Source organism: Lutra lutra, chromosome 1 (genome assembly GCF_902655055.1).
Source record: "Lutra lutra chromosome 1, mLutLut1.2, whole genome shotgun sequence".
NCBI classification, from domain to species: domain Eukaryota; kingdom Metazoa; phylum Chordata; class Mammalia; order Carnivora; family Mustelidae; genus Lutra; species Lutra lutra.
In genome coordinates, this window is record NC_062278.1 from 184,710,198 (window position 1) to 184,731,955 (window position 21,758).

Consider the following 21,758-nt stretch of genomic DNA (forward strand, 5'->3'; position numbering starts at 1 on the left):
GAGAGCAAGGCACTGGGTTCGTGTCCTGGGCCACCCTGCTGTTTGCCTGCCGGCAGGGAGGAATCCCCTTAGCTGCACTGTGCTCCTTTAAACTCCTTTATGTGTATTATGTTGCCAGGTCGACCTTTTGCACATTTAAAGGGAAACCATTCATTTATCTGATGAAACCCAGAAGTAAATGTATGCTTTATATCTTAATACGCACAAGTTTTTCTTCTTTCCTGAATCACATGAACATGATCAATGTGGACTTTGAATCATCATGATGTGACATGAGTCCTTCTTTAGAACTAGAGCTAGCCTGACTCCCACCTTTATTTTTGTCCGGCCTGTAAACTCTGCACAGAGTCTAACTGATGAAGTAGGCATGCCTCTTGCTCAGTAATTCCACAATACAGAAGTTCACATGATCACCCCATTCTTAGAGTTGCTTTCTTCCTCCTTCCCTCCTTGTCATCCCTCTGTCCTTCCCTCCCACCCTTCTTCCCCTTCTCTGTCCCTCCCTTCCCTATGTTCTTCCTTTCTTCTTTCCTTTTACCGCCATTCCCCTCTCTCCCTCCCCCACTCCAAGAGCTTCTGTTATCTCTTCAAAATACCTCCCATTTCAGGGCGCCTGGGTGGCTCAGTGGGTTAAGGCCTCTGCCTTCAGCTCAGGTCATGATCCCAGGTCCTGGGATCGAGCCCCGCATCGGGCTCTCTGCTCAGCAGGGAGCCTGCTTCCTCCCCTGCCTCTCTGCCTACTTGTGATCTCTCTCTCTCTCTGTCAAATAAATAAAATCTAAAAAAAAAAAAAAAAAATACCTCCCATTTCCTTCTTACCTGGTACTGGATGAACAATGAGAAAATGATTTTTGCTTTGGGCTGGGGGAGGACCATGTCATCACCGTCATCATTTTCCTACAAGTGATTTCACCATTAACTTCTCCTCTCTTCTTCCCATAGAAGTATAAATATATTTTACAAAACTGTGTTTAGTTTAATTTACACATCCTTTCATGAACAGACCAAGTTCTTTAAGGGCATTTATTCTGCTTCATATAAATAATTGATCAGCCAAGTTAATTTACTTCTGCCTGACTTGGTCAACCTTAATTAACTGCCCTGGAATCAAGACTGAACTTTTTGTTAGCTTAAAATCTTTCACAAGCATGATAACAAGGGCTTTATTTTCCTTAAATTTTCAGCATCAACACTGTAACCAAGGAAATAATCATAATAATAAAGCATTGCTTTAATTTACTATAAATACATTGGCCTGGACATTATGAATTTTCCAGAATACTTCCAGGGTTTGCTCTGTTGGCAGCGACAATAAATAAGCAGGCTAACCTCAGTTCTTATCCTTTTCTACAAGTTCCTTCAGCACAAAAATCGATCTTCGGAAATCAGTAGCTCTGTCACGCTTCCAGAAGCAAGACCAGAAGTGGGCCATTTTGGCTTCCTTCCGCTTTCTGACATCCACGGGATTACAGCCTCGGCCTTCGCAGGGGTGTGTTGAACGGGTCTGTATGTGACTTAAACAGAACCGGCTCATTCAGAGAAGACACGCAAGAAACCAGAGGAAGATTTATGTTTATTTCCGGAGGGCTTGTTAGTGGGGAGGGCTGGTCACGTCCTCCAGGAGCCATGCCTTCGTATCCATACGCTCGGGCTGATGGCGTATCGTCTCTTGCTCTCGATTTGCCATGGAGCAGGGCAGTTCATTGGTTATAAGGAGTCCCAGAGGGAAGTGGAGGTTATACAAACTGAGTGTCTATGACAAGCTCCCGCTAAGAAAAGAAGGTACAGTGTTCGATGTCAGAAAATGCACGTGCCTCTCGCATACACTGCCCTGCTCTCAGATGATTCTCAAATTGTAAAACTCAATAGAAAAAGACAAATGGAGGTGTTTGCTAAAGAATGCTGACACTTTCATCTTCGTATTTTAGATGCTTTTGTTTGTCTACCTGCCACCTTGGTACTGTCTTTCCTGGAATTACTTAGTTTTCTTTTCATTCATTTACTAATGCACCATCTTGCCCAGGACTTTGCAAATGGGAAATTCTCCGTCATTCATAGAATGGACAGGTTCACATCTGAAACAGGCAAGGATGATGGCTGTATCTATTCCTTAACCTACGGAGCTTTGGTTTTCTTATCTGTAAAATGGGATAAATTTCACCTGCCTCCTCTCTTTGATGGACTTATGAGTTTGAAAAGTACCTCAGAGAGCCTTGTAGTTTGTGAAGTGTTGTACAGACATAAAGCCTTATTAAATGGCTTGGAACATTCCATAGAAAGAAATATTGCCAGCCCAGATATTGTTAGAAATGTTCTTAGACATCGACACTCCTAATTTTTCACATGTGCTTTTCAAAAAGCTGTTTTCTCCTGATTGGTGTGGGAGATTATGGGAAATTTTAAATCTTGCAACCTACATACTACTGTTAGCACTTGACTAATTAAGGACATCCTCAGACCAAAATAATCCTTTATGCAATTTCGGTCCCAATGCCTGCACTCTCACAGACCCGATTCGCAAGCCAAGCTGCTTGGCGAAATGCCTGCAGAACTTCTCCTGGAGGACTTGGCAGTCTTCTTGGAACTGCGTAGAGCAAAACCTTATCAAATTGTGGATTGGAGATCGTCCCTACTCCACCCACCACCACGGTGTCAAACCCAGGAAACAGAAGCAGGGCCAGTCTCTTAGACACCTGTTCTGAGGTCAGGCATCCCAATGGTCGCAGGCTGGGAAAAGCAGAGTCTTTCCTATAGCTCGGAGGACAGGATATGTGGCTAACTAGGCCCCCTTCTGAGGGCAGGTAAAGATCTCCTGGGCAAGCCATGTTTTTATCTTTTGGGGGGTCTGTTTGCTGATGTGAGTAGGCTTTCCAGAAAGTTTAAAAAAAGAAAAGTGTTTTTGTTTTCTCTTTAGGTATGCTTGTGACATATCTAAGAATTGCGTGCGTTTCCTTGTTAACTATGCTAGCACAACCATTCTCTCCCTCAAATACCTAAACACCACCTTTTCCTTCATTTCTGTACGAATGGGCAGGTTTGTGAAACAGAAACATTGGGGGGGAAAGCCCCCTCAATTGCACAAATTAATTCCTTTTTGGCAACAAACAAGGTACTTGTATTGCCTGGTTCTTCTATCTTAGAGAAAGTTTTAGTTGTGTTTTTGATAGGTTTTATACTCTGTAGACAGTAAGGTTATAAAGGCCGTTTTTAAATGATTCTAATTATGGGAAAGTCTGATTTCAAGAAAAGAGCATGAATCAGCTGTTGCCTCTGAGTTTGTTTTCCACCTGTCAACAACAACAAAAAATGCCATTCTTAATCCCCTTCAGAATTGGATTAACTTTAAACATGTCTTCTGGGTTTATAAAGTTTGTACTTAAGTTGGATCATACAGGGCACTGAAAGGCACTGCTTTTAATTTTCCATTAGGCTTTTGTGGAAGTCGGTAGAAAAGGGATTTGAACCAACTTCCAGCAAGAGGGCAGCCTCCTCTAAAGATGTCCCAAGTGTTTCAATTTCCCTGTTGTCACATATTGCAAGTGAGGGGGGGATCCGTAATGCAGATTGCACATGTCTTTCCACAATGCACGAGTATTTGTTACAAGTTTTCAGCCCTTTGATCTGAGATCGGTGTTTCACGTTGAAGTTTTAATATTCAGACATTTCTTAGCTTTGATATTGGAACTGTCAGGTCCTTTAGTGACTATTGCTTTTCCTGTTCAAAGTCCTCGTCTGTGAATTTGGAGTATGATCCTGCCATTACACTGTTTGCTCCCTACTACACCTCAGCTGTAAGAAAACACATGGTTAAGAATGTTGACATCCGGCTGAACTTGTTCAAATCCTGATTGCACCACTACTAATGATTTATGCTGGGCAAATTAAGATGGTCCTCGTGGGGGCCTAGTTTTCTCATCTGCATACTGGAGATACCAGTGGCATTCAGAACTAAACTGGGAAATATACGTAAATCACCGGCTGGTGGGCTTGGTACGGCACTGGTAACACTTGGTTTTAGTAAATATGATCTATCTTTTGTCGTAATCAGATGCATTTACTGAGAGCTGAATTGTGGGTAATGGTTTTGTACCTAGAAAGTAGCTGGGCAGAACATGAAATACATTTACATGTATGTAGGTGATATCCTCCAGCTGCACATCTTACACTGTACATATAGACATACATACATACTTACAAACACATACACATATATGTTTTTTATTAGACACTTCATAATTTTGCATTCAGACCTTTTCTTTGGTCTGCCTAAGGCCAGATTTTTTTCCAAAATAAATATAAGATGTCCCGACCTTTCAGGCCTTAAAACAAACTAGAGGTTAGTAATTCAGCATGAGAAAATCCCCTAACTTTGAAAAGGATTTCTTAGGACAGTTTTAACCATAGGACAAAGATCAGAGTCTGAAATTTTTTTAGCTCCTGAAAAGTGGGGGGAGGGGATTCTTTTCTTTTTTTTTTTCTTTCTCTCTAAATGTGGCTGATCTCATTGGAATCACCAATTTTGAAGATTTCTCAGTACCGGAATCATTCTGGGGAGTACGAATCTTTAAATGCTCTTGTCTTTTTGACCGTGAGGGTGTTCGGCTCAAATGATCTCAGGGCTCTCCTCGTGGTGTGTGTCCTGTCTTGATAGGGTGGGGCTGGAGACTTTCTCTCTAGGAGTGTACCACTCCAACGCAGAGCCTGCACACACTGAAATTTAATGTTACACCTAATATTGCCACATACAACAACTTACTCCTTTTTGAGAAAAACATCCAGATAGTCACAGATATTTAACCATAAATCCCGAGTTCCCCCGAAAGGATTTTTCTCCAAGGGGAAACAGCTTCTTGAAAGGACCACTACGAACTCTTGAAGCTGGCCCGACCCCTCCGTCCTCAGACACTAAGGGACTAGCCCACAACCCAGGGCCAAGAGTGTGTGAAAGAAAAGGACAACTGTTTACAGAGTCTGGCAACACGGAAGGCAGGGCCCTTCTCCTTCTGTCCAACAACTGTTTTAACAGCTGCTTTTCTCTCTCTCCCTGCTCCCTCCTCAAAATCCCTCTATCAGGTTTTTGAGTCATGATGCAAGAATCTGGGACTGAGACAAAAAGTAACGGTTCAGCCATCCAGAACGGGTCGAGTGGCGGCAACCACTTGCTCCAGTGCGGGAGTCTTCGCGAAGGACGGTCCAACGGGGAGACGCCAGCCGCGGACGCGGGGGCCGCCGAGCTCGTGCACGTGCAGCAGCAGCAGCAGCAGGTACCGTGGCCTCCGGGCTGTGCGGGATGCGGGCGGACTGCGGGCTGGCGCTCCCGCTCGCCCTCCGCACTCGCCCCCGTGCAAGTGTTGGAGGCTCACGTGGCGGGCTGGCCGCCTGTCAGCAGCATCCAGCGCGGGGTGGTGGCCCTCGGAGACTAGTGCTCAAGCTCTTGGGAGCCGAGACTCTTGGAAGCTACTCCCTCTGCCCCCGCCCCCTGTCTTGGGGAGCAGTTGTTAAAGATGAGCTTGAGCTCACCTCTTCTCAGGCCCCACGGTGGCAGCCTGAAGCTGAACTATTTGGGATAAAATGAATTGCAGACATGGTTCCCTATGCTTGAGTTAAAAAGTCATACTCATAAACGGGCTTACTGAGACTGGTGAAGAACGACACCAAAGGAGGGATGGTGGATGAAAGGAACAGGGGATGGAAGAGGGAGTGGAAGCAAACAGTAGAAACAGACAGGCAGGAGCGGGTATACAGCAGGCATAGCATCAACAGCACAGGCTTCAGTGTAAGAAGTGGCCTCCTGGTGCCTGGAGGAACTTCAGGGTGTGGACCACTGGCCTATGTGTCTTGTGTACATATGGCAGCTGGTATGGGGCTAAGTCCTCTTAATGAACTAATTACATTAGTTCTTATTGGTGGTTCCCCCAAATGCATGTAAATTGGGACATACTCATTCTCCTTACGTTCTCCATAGTCATGTCAGTGGGTACCCATGAGGGACGGATTAAATATTTCCAAGTGGTAAAGGTGCCCCAGAAAATGGTGTTATGTGGCCCAAATGTTGCGGGTAATTCAGATAAGTAAATAGCACCCGCTTGAAGACAGACTGTTTTCCAGCTTCTCTTGGAATCAGGAAATAGGATTTGTTTTTATTAAATGATAATGGGTGGGTTGTGTTCCATTTTGGTCTTGGATTCATCTACTCGGTACATAGTTGTGGTGCCCTTGCAAGAAGGTGAAAAAGAACGCTGCATCTTCGGGCCTTTCTGGAAAAAAAAAAAAATTAGAAATCTTTGGGGGATGAGGAGGAGGCAGACGAGCCTTTTCTCAAACCATTTTCTTGGAAAGCGTATTGAGGAAGGAAAGGAAATCCCTTTTTGTATGAGGGTTATAGCCTTCGACAGGCTCTGAGGATGTTTCATTTTTTTACTTGCTGAGAAGTTTTTAAAATATGAAGAATCGTTACATTGTTAGTCTGTTAGAAGGTAGTGGAACCTGCTGGGGGAAGCTAGGACAGAAAGAAAAGGAAACTAGCAGACAAGCTCAGGTCTCACGACGAGCACTTCATCTATGTGATGTGACCTCTGTCCCTGGTTGTCCAGAACCTTCTGTGCCTGCACCTTGGGTACCCCATCAGCTGGAATTTATGACGTATGTTGTGTGGAAGATCGTGCACTTAAATGAGTGCCAATGGCAGAATTCTAACCACTGAAGTAGTTAGCAAAACATATCCTCGGATGGTAGGATAGTATCCGTGTATGCACGTGTGTCGTTCATGTGGTATTCTCGGGTACTTACGGTTCAATGGAGAGAGCCACCGGGATCTTGGAGTGCTGTGTTCTATGTCCTTACCCTACAAAGGCCAAGAGCCACCAGTTCTTAAGCAGTTGAGGTGTGGTGCTGTTGACCTATGGGGTGGGAACCCCACATGCTTAGTATTTAGGGTACATTAATTAAATAAATGGGAAATTCACTTCTTTAGAATTTTATATGAAGTACTAAAAAATCGTTTACCATCTTAAAGTAGTAAGTCGGCCAAAATCTTTATATATGTACCATACTCTCTCTCTCTCACACACACACACACACACACCCCTACACCAATATCAGCAACAACACATTGGCCTCATAGAAGACAGTTAGGAAAGTGCATGTTAACAACATCTTCCTTAAAAAGCATCGGTAACAAAATTAGTTATCCACATCTCCCCTCTTTATCTTGGCTGTGACCACTTTGGAAAACATGGTGTTTACGTGTTATGGATGTCAGTACATTTTGTTGTACTTCGAAACTCATTTTAAATACTTTTTATAACAAGTTTATTTTTATTTGCTATTGATATGATTTAGGAAGAGAGAGTGTGCTTGGATTTATCAATACGGCGAAAACCTCACATATTGTGCTTGGTGGCCCTTTTTGATCTTTTAAGACAAAATACTGACAACTGTTTGCCCCTCCAAGTGTATGATGAGGCTCCTCACAGGTTGTTGGGGGACAAGTAAATCTCTCGATGAATTGGTGGTGGGGGGGGCGGCTAAGGGATTGAAAAAGTTTTGCAGGACTAGAATGAACCTAGTTTCCTTCCAGACCGAAAATGGCAACAAGTCAGCGCTTTGAAGAAATGTGAGGGTCAACGTGATGGACTCGGGTTGTTTTCGTCATTTTTATTCTACAGGTTTTTACTTGAAGTGAGAATACCAGCAGTGAGAAAATCACAGCCATGCTGAATTCATTACTGCGGTAGTCACACAAAACCACGGATAAAATTTCAATAACTGCAGGCCACAGTTGAGTAAACAGTTGCACTGAAATTTAATTCCTGTTGACTTTTCCCCCATTCCTCGCCAGGGGCACATTCTGATTCTGTAGTACAAAGACAACAGGGGTTACAGCTTTGATTAATGTAGGACAGTGGAAGAGAATTAGAACTGTAAAATATGTTAGAAGTCCACGGAACAAAAAGATGTGGCTTAAAAGGGCTTGGTATAAAAATGAGTTAATTATGCTGTGTGTAACACTGAACGTTATAGGATTTTCCAGTTGTACCAGTGCCATCGTTGACAATATAGGGAGAATTTTTGCCTAGTGCCAGGACTTTTAAAATAAATGCAAGCCTTTCCATGTTTGATTCTTATTACCAAAGATAATTACAAATGATAGCAAGTGCCCTTTCAGAATGGAGAGCTTTCACAAAGATTAGCTGTGGAATGAGTGACTTCTATGCTGGGACTGGTCTACAGGTTGGCTAAATCAGGTCTAAGAAGAATTGTTTAAAAAGGAAAAAAAAAATTACATAGGTGACAACCTAGAAAAATCAGGAGAATCTGGCTTTTCCATCTTCTCTTGAAAAACCAGAAGATCCAGTAACCCTAGACCAATATTCCTACAAGGGCAACAGTTGTTAGGGGATGGATTGCTCGTGAAGTCAAGGAGCCTGCCACCCTCCAGGCTGCCCCAGCTCCCACCCAGCAGCATTGCTCGTTTGTGGCCCTCTAGGGAGGGGGGTTGGTCGTTCTGCAAGATACCATCATCACTCAGAAGCCATCACCAAGGAGAGGTGCTGCCAGTAGCTTGGAGGAACCCGCCAACACACTCCCCAACTGTCTTCCTTCCTCAAAACGAAATGTATTATCTCTGTAATGTTTCAAGCCTACTTCTATCTGGGCCATGAAACTATTATAACAATAGTTTCCTAATAAGATAATTTGATAGAGTTTCCGAACATTTCTTTTAGCCACTGGGTCATTCTTTACCCGATACCATAACTGCTTTTTATTTTCTATTATGCCTGCCCCATTTCTGGGTCTGTAAGAGGTCTGTACTGGATATACACTACTCCATTACGAAACTCAGCAACAAATACTATTACCAGTTACTGAAGTTTTTTCTTTTTTTTTTATCCCCCTTAAGAAAGGATTTTAAAATGTCCAGAGCAATTTCATAAACTGTGTGGATTAATGCATTTTAAAAGTCTTGAATTTTAGAGAGCAGAATTTTATTTCCATATTGCTGCAAATGAGAGCTTTTTCAGATAAGCATATTACATAGAGCATAATGTTTAGAAGTTTCTCCATATACAGCATATGCTGTCAGGTCAATTAACAGAATGCATACTAGAAAATGTTTATTCAATAAAAATGAATAGCTGTTAAATAAAACAGCTATTTCTTAACAACATTCCATTTAATGATGGGTTTTTTTTTTTGGGTACCACCTGGCAGTTTTATTGTCTGCAAATCAGGATAGAGAGAGCTTTGGTTGCTGTGGTTTTGAGGTGTGGCTATTGTTTTATATGAGGAGGGCAGTGTGGAGGTAGTCTGTGAGAAAGACATTAAAAAAAAAGATATACTACATATGGATTAAATATGGATTATTTAGAGAGTGTAGATAAGTGATGTATTTGTTTCATTCATTGACATCGGTTCTTTGACATTTGGTTTAAGGTGTTGGACCTTTTGGCCCAAAAGATACCTACCCACCATCAACATGTGTCTATATACACGTTTCCTGTTAATAATGTAAAAGAAAGAGAGGAAAACATTGGATGAGTCCTAAGGAGTTAAGAGAGGTAGGAAGGACAAGTAGCTTCTGAAACATCCTAAGAGGGAAGAAGAGGGATTCATTGGGTTGCATTTTGCCAATGAGCTATTAAAGGAGGTAAGAGATGAGATGCCTGGGAGATGCCCAGGACCAGAGAACCTCAGAGAGACAGGAGGAGTGGGAGGGGGCTCGAGAAGGAAATCTGGCTGTGTATGTTCATAGAGGATGTAGACAATACACAATCAGAAGGGCCCAGGAGAATCACGGGTCTATTTCTTGGAATCTCCTGATGCGAGTCACCAAAGGATAATGACCAGAGTGTAAACCTGTTAGCATAAACCCATACACAAATATTAAAAATTCTTCTCTTCATTTCCAGCATGGCGGAATGAATGTCCTCATTTTGTTCTTGTTACCACAATGACTAGTGGCTATCGAGCAAAAGAGGGAGGTTGTCCTGCCAACACTTCCAGCTTGAGGTGCCCCTATAAAAAACAACGTGTGGGAGAAATCGCTGTTGCATTTGGATGGGCAGTAAGCTCCGACGAAAGAGACCACCCCTGTGTGCTTCTCATTTGTACTCGTATTCCTTTGTGGGAACCACGTTACTGTTATTGTGGTCATCCTTTGCCTTGTTCCTCCCTCTACAGAGGGAGGCCCAAGTGATTAAGTGTGGATTAGTACAAAGGCCAGGTAGCAATGGCCAGTTCGGCCTTATCATTCTTCTCTTTGCAAAAGGTTGCTTTGTTAACTTTGTTAGGAATATATACAATGGAATATTACTCAGCCATCAGAAAGGATTAGTACCCACTATTTGCATCGACATGGATGGAACTGGAGGGGATTATGCTAAGGGAAATAAGTCAGGCAGAGAAAGAGAGTTATCCTATGATTTCACTCATATGTGGAACATAAGAAATAACATGAGGACATTAGGGGAATGAAGGGAATACTGAAGGGGTGGAATCAGAGTGGGAGATGAACCAAGAGATTATGGACTCTGGGAAACAAACTAAGGGTTTCAAAGGGGAGGGGGGTGGGGAGGATATGTTAGCCTGGTGATGGGTATTAAGGAGGGCACGTATTGCAATGAGAAAAAAATAAAAAGTAAAATAAAAAGAAAACAAACAAAGAACACACTCAAGTGGCCTTTTGCCTTGCTGATAGCAGGGACTGTGTCTGAAAGGAGGGTCTTTTGATGCCACTGGAAGGGAAAAGATAGTCAGCATCTCTGGTTCTAATAAGGGAAGCTTCTGGAAGGTAATGTAGAATGTAGATGATCTTAATTTATTGAGTTCTCTCATTGAGGTAGGCACTGTGATAGGGGCTAGCACCTTCCTTCAGTGGTGGGTAAAAACCTCAAACTATAATTTTTAAGGACTCACTCTACCAAGTTAGATTCTTTTTGAACACAAGGCAGAGTTCGAATATAGAAGCTATTGATGATCAAAAATTTGTAGTAGGAACCGGTGTCCCCCAAAACATTAGCAAAAACCATGCAAACAAATTGAGATAAAAGTAAGAGAGGATTTGGATAGTTGTGACAAATAAAGAAAAAGCCGCCATAACAATAACAGACTCCCACTTTTCCTCCATTCCTTTTGTGACTCTTTCAGGAAAAGGTGGAAAAGGCACACTTCACCCTGAGTGCTAAAGTTCTTTACTCTGGGAGTTTGGACCTCCCTGTCATCAAAATATTGTCAGAGATTTAGGTAACCTTTGATGTGAGCCTTATATGAAATCCTTTCAAGGTCTGATTACTAAACAGTTGTGTGTCATTAATTTCTCTGTTGAAAAGTGAGATGGCATGAGAAACGACAACAGAGAAAGAGCCAAATATATAGAAAGCTAGGTGCCACGTTTCACCATGCGTGAAGCCTACCTTCAACTTTAAGCCAAAGCATCCCTACTTTGCGAAGGCAATTTTAAGCCCTGACCTGTGAGATAATAATAATAATAATAATAATACCCGCTCTCACTTGTCTAATCAGAAATCTCTTTTTGAACTTTCAGGAGGTGTGACTTTAATGGTAATTTGTTGACAGATTAGCCTCACTGATTGCAGGGAATTTGTTTTGCAAAACTGGCGGTCCCCTCTCTGGTCTCCGAAGGCAAGGAGCCTACTTTGCTGTTTTGCAACCGCGTGCGTTTATTGACAAGTAGTGCTGAGCGCGCAGAATTGGTCTGTTTGTGTAATGAAACCTATACAGCTCGCCTGATGGAGCCGAGTGTACTTTTAGGTAGTGCATAGATTACTTGATAAAAAGGGTTACAAGGTGACTGCTTTTATGACAAAGTAGAATGGCAATATAAATGCGAGTGGTAGATGGGGCCACAGAAGGGAAGTTTATATAGGGAATTGAACCCCGTATTAGAAAGTTTCTTTTCATCACTTGGTCTTTGAACTCCAATCTATTGTAATTATGAAGTGTTACTTGTAACATTCCAGAGGCCCTTTGCTAAATACTGTGTTTGATTTGGTTCAGAGAAATACAACCACTTTTTTTTTTTCTTTTCCCTCCCGCAAGAAAATGTGGTGAAGAGAATTTCACATACTGGTCTGGCCTCAGCTTTGTTCCAAGTGAGCTAGTAAATGTGCTACACTGGAAACTATGTATTAACTTTGTTTCTTTGCTTTGGAGTTCTTGAAATGCGCTCATTCATTTGTTGTATATTCTTTCATGGAATGGAGACTTTGTGGTGCAAAGCTGCCTGTGTGTAAGGAGATGTGCATGGTAGAGTAATTAATTCTGAGTTTATTTGACTAGAGCCGGAAAAGCCTGGAGAGCAAGGATGGGAGCAGAGGGAAGGTGGTTCGAAGGTTACCTGGGTTCAGCTTGTTGGAGGTTCAGCTTGTTGGAGGCTTGGGTTTCTAAGCCAGGGAAGGTTTCTAGTCAGAGAAGAAAGGCCATTCAGGAGGAGAAGTACTGAGGATAAATTATAAGGTTGGAGCTGGCCAGGCTTAGAAGGAAAGAGATTTTTGAAAGATTAATAGCAGTGACAAGGCCCTACGGTAGGTCCCGAATTCAGTAATGGGCCGCTAACTCTCGCTTCATTGGGTTGAGGCCTTGGTTTTGTTGACCACCTTTACCGCCTTGCTCTCTGCCTTTCTTCTGTGTTTGAACACCTTGGTGAGCGGTAGGACCCATATCAGCTGGGATGGCCCTTTCTCATTCCCTCATGTTCCCTAGCACGCAGCACAGTCCCTGACACAGCACAGTTCTTTGACCGCCTCTGTGAATGAATGAAGTAGGAAGAGAAAGGCGGGTGGTGGTCACAAGAGTGTTGAGGGGAGTATTGGAAAATCAGCAGAGGCTCTTGAAGTAGGACCTGTGAAGACATCAAGGGGTGGGAGTTAGCAAGGGTGATGAGTCAGCATTTCCGATCTGAGTGACTGGCAAAGTGCTGGAATTATGGAACAGAAGAGAAGGGCATCATCAGGAGGAGAACCCACACTCCCTTCTTCCCTGCCACGGGTCAGTTACTGGACAAACACAAATTGTGCACAAGCACAAACTTAAGTTGTAAATAAGGAACGGACTTACTTTGGAAAAGTCCTTTTTTAAAATCGACATCCTCTTACATCATGAAAACTCACTCTTTTGATTGTATATGTTTATTCAGATTAAAATTATCAAATATTTTCCCTTTAGGCTTTGCCAGTTACTAATGAGTCTATCTTTCAAAAGTCACATGGGAAATGCTGATAAACTGCCTCGTGTTCCTATTGATCATGGAATGGACTTAATCTCTATTAGAGAACAAAACGACGAAGTTAGATCTTTGATAAAGTCTGTTTCATATTGACACAAGCTTCTTAGAATGAATTTGTTTTTTAGGGTGAAAGGGGCTGTATGTTGTGTTTCTTTTGTTGGAAATACGATGTGTAATTATTAAACAGTGGTGCTATTGGCAGACTCATTGACCGAGGTATAGATTAAACTGCTTAGGGATGTCAAGGCCTTGTCTGTGTGTTTAAGTTGAGCCCTGCATAGAGGCAGATGGAGGGAAACCAGCTCTTTTCCCTTTAATCCCTTCAGATAGAACATTTTCCAGTATCTTCTGCATGAGAGAGGTAGTTTTTTGTTTTTGTTTTTTAATGTGGTAGCCCTAAAGTTCTCCTTGAATTAACTCTTTCATCCCTATTTTAAGACTGCTCCTTTTCAACCGTACTCTAAATAAAATTAACTTCCTGACGCAGATTCATCTTCAGCAAAGTTTCTGAAAGTAGACCCTTTGTCACACAATTTATCATCCACACAAGCACAAGAAATTGTCAGGATCACGGTTGCCTGTCAAAAGAGGCAAAGTGTCAGCTGATCCAAAATCCGTGTTTTTATCACTGTGCCTTCTCTCATCCCGAACTCCCCTGTCTCCACGTTGAAGGGAAGGTGACATGATGTCTTCTTAGTCATTCAAATCCAATAACTTTTAATCTGAAGGTTAAGTAGTGAGATATAAACTAAGAGATGATAATATCAATTTTATGTTCACTGAAGGGCACAATATACCTCTTTCTAGTAGAGGGAAAATTGTGCGTAAAATGTCTTTTGCTTTTCAATAGCAGAGCCATGTGTCTCAGAGCCAAAGGAAGAAAGAGTTTTGGAAAAATTTAATAAAATAATATGTAACATCCTAAAACAGGGCAAGAGTGGCCTTTTATTATTATAATTATTAAGTATTAATTTTTCAAGGTTGCATGGTAAGACACAGTTCCATTTTTATAGCCTTTTGTATTAACTCTTGTTATCTTCCCTATGAACTCAACAACCTTTTACAAGGTTAAAGACTGGGAGAGAATGACATAATGCTCGTTCTTTCCTGACTATTTTTGATCCTAATGCATATGATAAATAATACTGTGATAATATTGCTTACCTTGCCTCATTTTTTTGGTCTTACTCATGATATTTCCATTTCAACTCAATAGGCATTCACCATCCAAAAGTAGTCAGTGAAAATGCCTTTATGTGCATTTTTTTTATTATGACACTCTGATTATCTCATTGGCTGTACACCTGTCTTCCCAGCTCAAAGTTGGTGCTGTGTATTATGTATGTGTGCTGTGTATATCTACGTAAAGACTGTATCATTGGGGCACCTGGGTGGCTCAGTGGTTTAAGCCTCTGCCTTCGGCTCAGGTCATGATCCCGGGGTCCTGGGATCGAGCCCCGCGTCGGGCTCTCTGCTCAGCAGGGAGCCTGTTTCCCTTCCTCTCTCTCTGCCTGCTCTCTGCCTACTTGTGTTCTCTCTCTGTCAAATAAATAAATAAAAATCTTAAAAAAAAAAAAGACTGTATCATTACTGTGTTTACGGAGGGGAAAGCATCATGCGTAAGCTGAGGATGTGATATTCGCAATCGGAATTGTGACGATTATATTCCTGAAATATTTTAAACTTGTCTCAGCCATTTGTGCAGTCCCCTGACAGGGCAGGTTCTAGGTACAATGCACGGTGTTAAACCTGCAGACTATACGAGGGATTGGGGAACTAAGCCTGCCACCTATTTTTTTTTTTTTTAAGAAGGTTTTTATTGACATGTATTGAGTACTGTGATATTTTATTTCTTTGCAACATGTTATCTCATCTAATTCTCATAATGTCCCAGTGAGGTAGATCTAATCATTTAAGGATCTCAAGTAAGAAGAAAGAAAGAGTTAGAGTCAAGAGCATGGGGTGGGGGGAAGACTGGCAAAATTGGAGCTTCTGGATCTACTTGTTCTTGCCGTTCAGTTCTCACCTGCCTTTTCTGTGATGTGTTTACTCAGCACTTCCTTGAATTCTGTGAGTTAATAGATTCCCTTCTTGGACTGGGGGGAAAAAAGATTTTATTGAAACACCACCATCCTCCTTGTCGGCCATTGTCTAGAGGTACCTTCCTCCTACCACAGCAGAGGTGCATTGTTGCAACAGAGAACATACAGCTCACAGAGCTGAAAGTACTTCTTACCTGGTCCTTTCCAGAACAAATTTTTAGTGAAGGGCAGATGTGGCAAGGCTGGCCTTCTAGAACCTACTACTCTTTATAGAAAGTGATAGAACTGAGGGATCATTCCTTATTTTTTTTTTCCCTAGATTATCCCTCAAGAAATACATGTATCAGAGTTTAAGTCTTTTTGTCTTACATTTTCCAGAGGGGTAAAGTCACTTGTTGGTTTTATCCTATCTGCAGAGTCACTTTCTAATCATTTAATTGAATGCATTTCACAAATTAAATGTTCTGGCATTATTGGTGGTGAGAGGAATAATCAGCCAGCCCACTAAGGAAATGGAGATTGGACACTGAGTCACTCAAAGAGCGGACGTTCTTCCTTATGGTTCTCTTACCAAAGAAAATGAACATCAAAACATGCGTATCTTAGGTTCACCGTCCCATGGTTGGCAAGAAGATATGAAGAAATACCCTTAACATCTCCCTAAATTCAGAAAACTTCGAATCGAATCGTAGTGGAACAAAACATAAACATATGCATTAAATATCAATAAAAATCTCAAAGCAAAATGAAGACAAGCTGTGGAAGATAGGGGTATGAGTCATTAACAGATGAGTGACTTAAGCAATACATCTTCAGTAACCCAGAGAAGAGAGTTTATTTGTGTCTATGCTGGCGGGATTTTTGAAGACCTTGGTATAACTGAGGAAACAGTAACTCAGCACATGTACACCAGCTGATTTAATTTAACCCTTTCAATCAGGAGAGAGGGGATGGAAGGTGTATGCTGAGCTGGACGGGTGAGGTTTATAACCTACGTGCCTAAGAAGTGTATCTTTGCCACTTCGCCATTTTTAATTTTGGGATGAGCAAGGGGTATTTCCACTGTGGAACAACTGGAGGGTAATGGTAAGTAGAAGTCTTTCTGTGCCGCACGCCATCATCTGAGTTTGTTGGTCTCCAGGAAATGGTGTGGGGCCTATCTGTTTACACAGACGGTTGCCTATGTCGAGTGTTCGATCTCCAGAGATTAGATGGGGACTGACAAGGCTGGTCATTTGGTCAGTGGTGTCCATATTTTATGTCCTTTTATATTGGGTTTTAGCTAATTCACCTCTGTTTGCCAGAGAGCTAGAACCATTGAAATCCTAAGGCCTAATTTTAAAATGGTTGTCATATTTGGAGGTATTTCTTCAATCTAGCTATTTATGAGGTGTCTTTCCTAGAAGCCCAAAGCCTTTTATTTTCTGTCCTCTGCGGTTTCTTCTTTGTTTTCTTACCTTCTTATTTGTTTCTGGTTTTAAGCTTGTTACCCGATGACTTATCATGAGATCTCACAATTCGTGAACATTTCTTTAGTCTTCCTGGTAGGAGGGTTTCCCTGGCACAGGTCCTTTCTTTAATTTCATCATGCATACATTTTGCAGGTTTATGGTTCCTCTTTTGTGAATCTGATGAAACCCCAGCATCTTTTGCTCTGAGAAGTGTGTGTGTATGTGTGTGTTTGTGTCATTTTGCAATGAGTTTCATGTGCATTGTGCCCCAACCCCCTAGCCCCCAATTAAAACACTATGCAGTCCATACTGCATGTTAATTAGATTTGCTTGCTGGTTCAGTGTTTTGACAAATGTTCCTAGATTTTTCTGTGTTTAATTAATGTTAAGTATATTAGTAACCTATCTTTAATTTGGAAAAGGTTTCCTCTGCTGGCTCTAAATGCTTACCAATGTGTCCCTGGAATTTGTTCTTGGATATCTTAGATGTAGCACTATAAATGCCAGCTCCGAAGAAAACTCTGGAAAGTAAGGTCATATAAAGCACTCTGCATGGGTTCGAAGAGCCTTTTTGTATCTGTTCGAACACAATCACCAGCTTCACAGACTACTTGAAAGATCTTTGATTAAATCAGCAAAGGTTATAGTAAATGATACATACACCACTGGCTCTCCCTTCCGTGGCTGATGAGAGTGTAAGTCAGTGCACAGCCCATTCTGGGAGCAGGATGGCATTGAGTGTCAGGAGGCTTAAGACCGTCATACCATTTGATTCAGGAGTCCACTTTTACCAAGAGGTTGTATGGTATTCTGTGGTCGTTCTCAGACTTATACATGTATTGGAATCATCTGGAGGGCATCTTAAAACCTATGGCTATACCCACCCCCAGAGTACTTTATTCTGTAAATCTGGGGTGAGGTCCAAAAATTTGCATTTTTTAAAAAGATTTTATTCATTTATTTGACAGACAGAGATCATAAGTAGGCAGAGAGGCAGGCAGGGAGAGAGGGGGAAGCAGGCTTCCCACTGAGCAGAGAGCCCGATGCAGGGCTCGATCCCAGGACCCTGAGATCATGACCTGAGCCGAAGGCAGAGGCTTTAACCCACTGAGCCACCCGGACATCCCAGAATTTGCATTTCTGTTGTGTTTCACTCATTCTCTGCTGCCAGTTGGAGGATCCCACTTCAATAACCACGCAAAAGGGCAGGGCACCTGAAAGCACGTGAGCGGTGCAGCCTGTTCCCTGTCTTGTGGATGTCATCCAGCATGGTACCGACAGTCATGCACGGATGTCCTCAGCTGCTTAGTCAGTGCACGCTGTTTCCCCTGTAGACTGATCTCACTGCCTCAAGGACTAGAAAATGCAGGAGAAACATTTCATTTGAGACATCTTGGACTCCTACTGACAAGAGTTCAAAAACCCACCTCTAGTACTTACTGAATGGGTGAAGTAAAGTGAGTTTTGCCCATCTCTCTGAGCCTTACTTTTTTTGTCTATAAAATGGGGCAGTAGAGATAACTTCTAGAGCCCAGTTATGTGACAAATACATTGAATAATAGATCTTAGACCTTGGCACACTCGTCAAGCCTTTAAAATAATAGTGCTTTTGACAGTATTTTGTTCGCTCAGCACGTTTTAAAAATAGGGAAAAGCGGGGCTGAAATCTTAGGGACCCAAAGTCAGAGGCCAGGAGGGAACCATCTGGTTTCTCAGGGCTGTTCCATTCTTTAACAGAGGTCACCCCCTTTTATATTCAAATGTGATCACCTTAGAGCAGTGTAGAAATGCATGTTAGAGACCTCCAAGGAGAGCCCTCATCCATGAATTCCAGAGTTCCTGTGTCTTCCCTCATTGAGATAATTAATTGAAATAAGGGCACAGTCCTGTTTGACAATCACACTCTTCATTTAGAAACTGACCTCTGTAGGAAGACTGCAGAGAATCAGTTCTTGTAGGCAATTAGTGCCCCAATTTACCATTTTAGAAAAGAAAACATATATCTTAATAAATACAGAATTTCTCCTCCATACCTACTAGCAACATTACTGAAGGGGCCCCACCACAAATGTTTTAAATTTAGAGGCAGAGCTAAGGACACAGTTTGCCTCCAGAATCTGAATTGAATCAGGGTTTTATTTCAGATAAAATCTTTGGGGCTCATAACTTAAAAAACACAACTTTTACTGGCATTACGCAATTTGCCACGGGTCATTTAGCGAAATGTTTGTATATGTAAGCCCAGGTTCTTCTTTTAAGAAAAAGGAGCGGTGGAGGGCGGGGATTGGATTTTGCTAAAATCCAGGTGGCGTTTCAGTTTATATTTAATTTTAATTGGAAATCAAATACAGGCAAGGGAGAAAAAACCTACCATGTTTTCTTTACTAAGAGTATCCATTGGGGAGGGGAAGGACACTGCCAGCCAAATTTTAAGAAGCAGCTTTTTTTATTGGCATGTCTGTTTTTTTTTTCTTCTGGCTAAATTCTTATGCCTGCATTTTCTTTTTTAACATCTGAGTTTTTACACATGGCAATGATTTTTATGTCTCAGGGCTCCTTGCTGCCCTCCTTCTGTAATTTCTATGGGATTAGTACCTAGAACCAGGATAGCAAATAATTACACACCACGTCTAACCAATAGCTTCGCTAGGCTGTTGTCTGGTGAGTCCCCTTGTTAGGTTTCAATCTGAGATAATATTTGATTCCCGTGGCCCGTCCTATTTCTAGAAGGCTGGGGAAGTTTCTGAAGAATTAAGAATGGGGGGTGCCTGGGTGGCTCAGTTGGTTAAGCGACTGCCTTCAGCTCAGGTCATGATCCTGGGGTCCTGGGATCGAGTCCCGCATCAGGCTCCCAGCTCCACGGGGAGTCTGCTTCTCCCTCTGACCTTCTCCTCACTCATGCTCTCTCTCACTGTCTCTCTCTCTCTCTCTCAAATAAATAAATAAATAAATAAAACTTTAAAAAAAAAAAAGAATTAAGAATGGGGTTGGGGAAAGGTGGCTTTTTTTGTTTTGTTTTGTTTTAAAGCCAGAATATTAGGAGGTCCTCTCCTTTGTGAGTCTAACTAGCTATAGGTGCATTTTGTGAAACTCCCATAAAATATTGGCAGAGTGACTGTGGCACAATTAGGGAATGGTTGCTGAAAGTGCTGGAAGAGGTGCCGAGACAGTCACTTAGCTCTGCCAGTGCCTATGAGATACCCCGTGTACCAGAGCCGAGAGTGAAATCCTCAGTGTTGGCTCTGGGGAGAAGGCTTGGGTGTAATTCAGATGTTTTCAATTGAAAATGGAATACCAAATAATTTCAAATTTTCTACTGCACAATTAATTACATGTTCATTGTAACAAAATTAGAAGATGTGTCTAGGAAAGCAGAAAAAGAAGAAGAAACTACACTGCCTGCCCACAGTCTCTGTTTACAGAGATGCCAACTGTGGACATTTTGATGACCCACTAGCCATTCGCTATTTTTTTTCTTTATCTTTTCTCTCTCTCTCTCTCTCTTTTGATTTAAGTCATTCCTTCACATTTTTACATATTCCCATACCCACTGTGGAACTTTATAGTTAAAAGAAATAGCTAGCAGTAATGTTATCAGTGGGAATAGTTAGGGCTCAGTTTCATATATGATGGTTCACTTTTTCATCTTAATTTTATATTTAGTGTTTATGGCTTTAGGGGAAAATACATGTTCTTAGTTTCACATTTCAGAGTTTATGGTCTAATTAATGCTATTTTCCTAACTTCCCTCCCCCCTCTTCACTTTCTCCGAGATTTGCCAGCTAATTCAGGATTTGGGCACATTGCTTAAAAATTAATTTTAGGAGGAAATTTTCAACATGGTATGATGATAGCTCACCCATTTTCAATAAATAAATGCATTTCTTCTTTTTATCAAAAATCGTCAACATCCCTATTGTCACACATTTTTCTTGGTTTGAAATTATAGTTGATCCTTAAATACCATGGGGATTAGGGGCACCCAGCCCTTGCAGAGTTACAAATTTATGTAGAACTTTTGACTTGCCCACCAAAACTTAGCTACTTTATAGCCAACTGTTGACCAGAAGTGTTACCGGTAACATAAGTAGTAGGTTAGTTAACACATATCTTACATGTTATATGAATCACATAATGAATTCTCACAGTAAAGTTAGCTAAAGAAAAGAAAATGTTATTAAGAAAATGACGAGGAAGAGAAAATACACGTACAGGACTTTACTGTATTATATTGGGAAGAAAGTCCAGTGAAAGTAGACGAGTGCAGTTCAAACCTGTGTTGTTCGAGAGTCGAGTGTACTCACATCAGGAATAGTAATGGCGGGAGAAGTAGTGGGAATATCGACAGTAGAACTTGAAAGCTCTTGGAGGTTCCTTTCCTCCAGCTTGGGACTTCATACTATATTAGCACAATTTGTTCTCATATGCACAAAGTACTTAGTACTGTGAGCTAAGTACTCTTAAAATTCCTACCCCTCACAGGAAGAGACCTCCTTGGCTTCCCGAGTTCACACAGCTTACGGACAATCCCAGCTTCGAAGCCCCATCTGCCCGGTCCCACCACCTGAGCTTCTCATCCTCACCTACCAGCTTCTTCCCTTGTGTTCATTGCGCTGGGAAATCGGGTCCTGCTACCTGGATCACTCCCATTTTCCTTGGCCTCCATTCCCTACAGCGAACACCCTCAAATGCTATCTCGTGCAGGTCTCTCTCTCCTTTCAACCCATCTTTTCTTGCTGAGTCCAGTATGAATATGCCAAATATTCCTCTAGATAGAGCGTTTCCGTTCTTACCTTCTCCCGTTTTCGCAGGGAGCCCTTCTTCCTTTCTTCGGGTGCCCCCCTCCTCCCCGTAAGCAGCTGTGCCCCGATGCTCGCATTCGTTTCTTCGTTTCCGAAGGAGGGTCCCGCCTCACCCCTGTTGCCTGCATCCTTCTCACGAGCCAACCCAAGCCTGGCACGCTCAGGCAGTGGTTAACATCTTTCCTTCTGTTTCTGAAACACACTGATTGGAAAGCCT

At 42.0% G+C, this 21,758-nt stretch overlaps 1 protein-coding gene across 5 annotated transcripts in view; it reads left to right on the plus strand.

Annotated features, from left to right (window-relative positions):
* FOXP1 (forkhead box P1) overlaps positions 1 to 21,758 on the plus strand; it is a 586,984-nt gene that overhangs the window by 347,186 nt on the left and 218,040 nt on the right. For 4 of the 5 annotated variants that reach the window (XM_047746914.1, XM_047746900.1, XM_047746917.1 and 1 more), the window contains one exon: positions 5,074 to 5,258. In XM_047746914.1, coding sequence (XP_047602870.1) covers positions 5,085 to 5,258 — 174 coding nt within the window. In that variant the 5' untranslated portion in view covers positions 5,074 to 5,084. Of the gene's footprint in view, positions 1 to 5,073; positions 5,262 to 21,758 lie in introns of all 5 variants that reach the window. The other variant, XM_047746908.1, reaches the window with a different exon arrangement.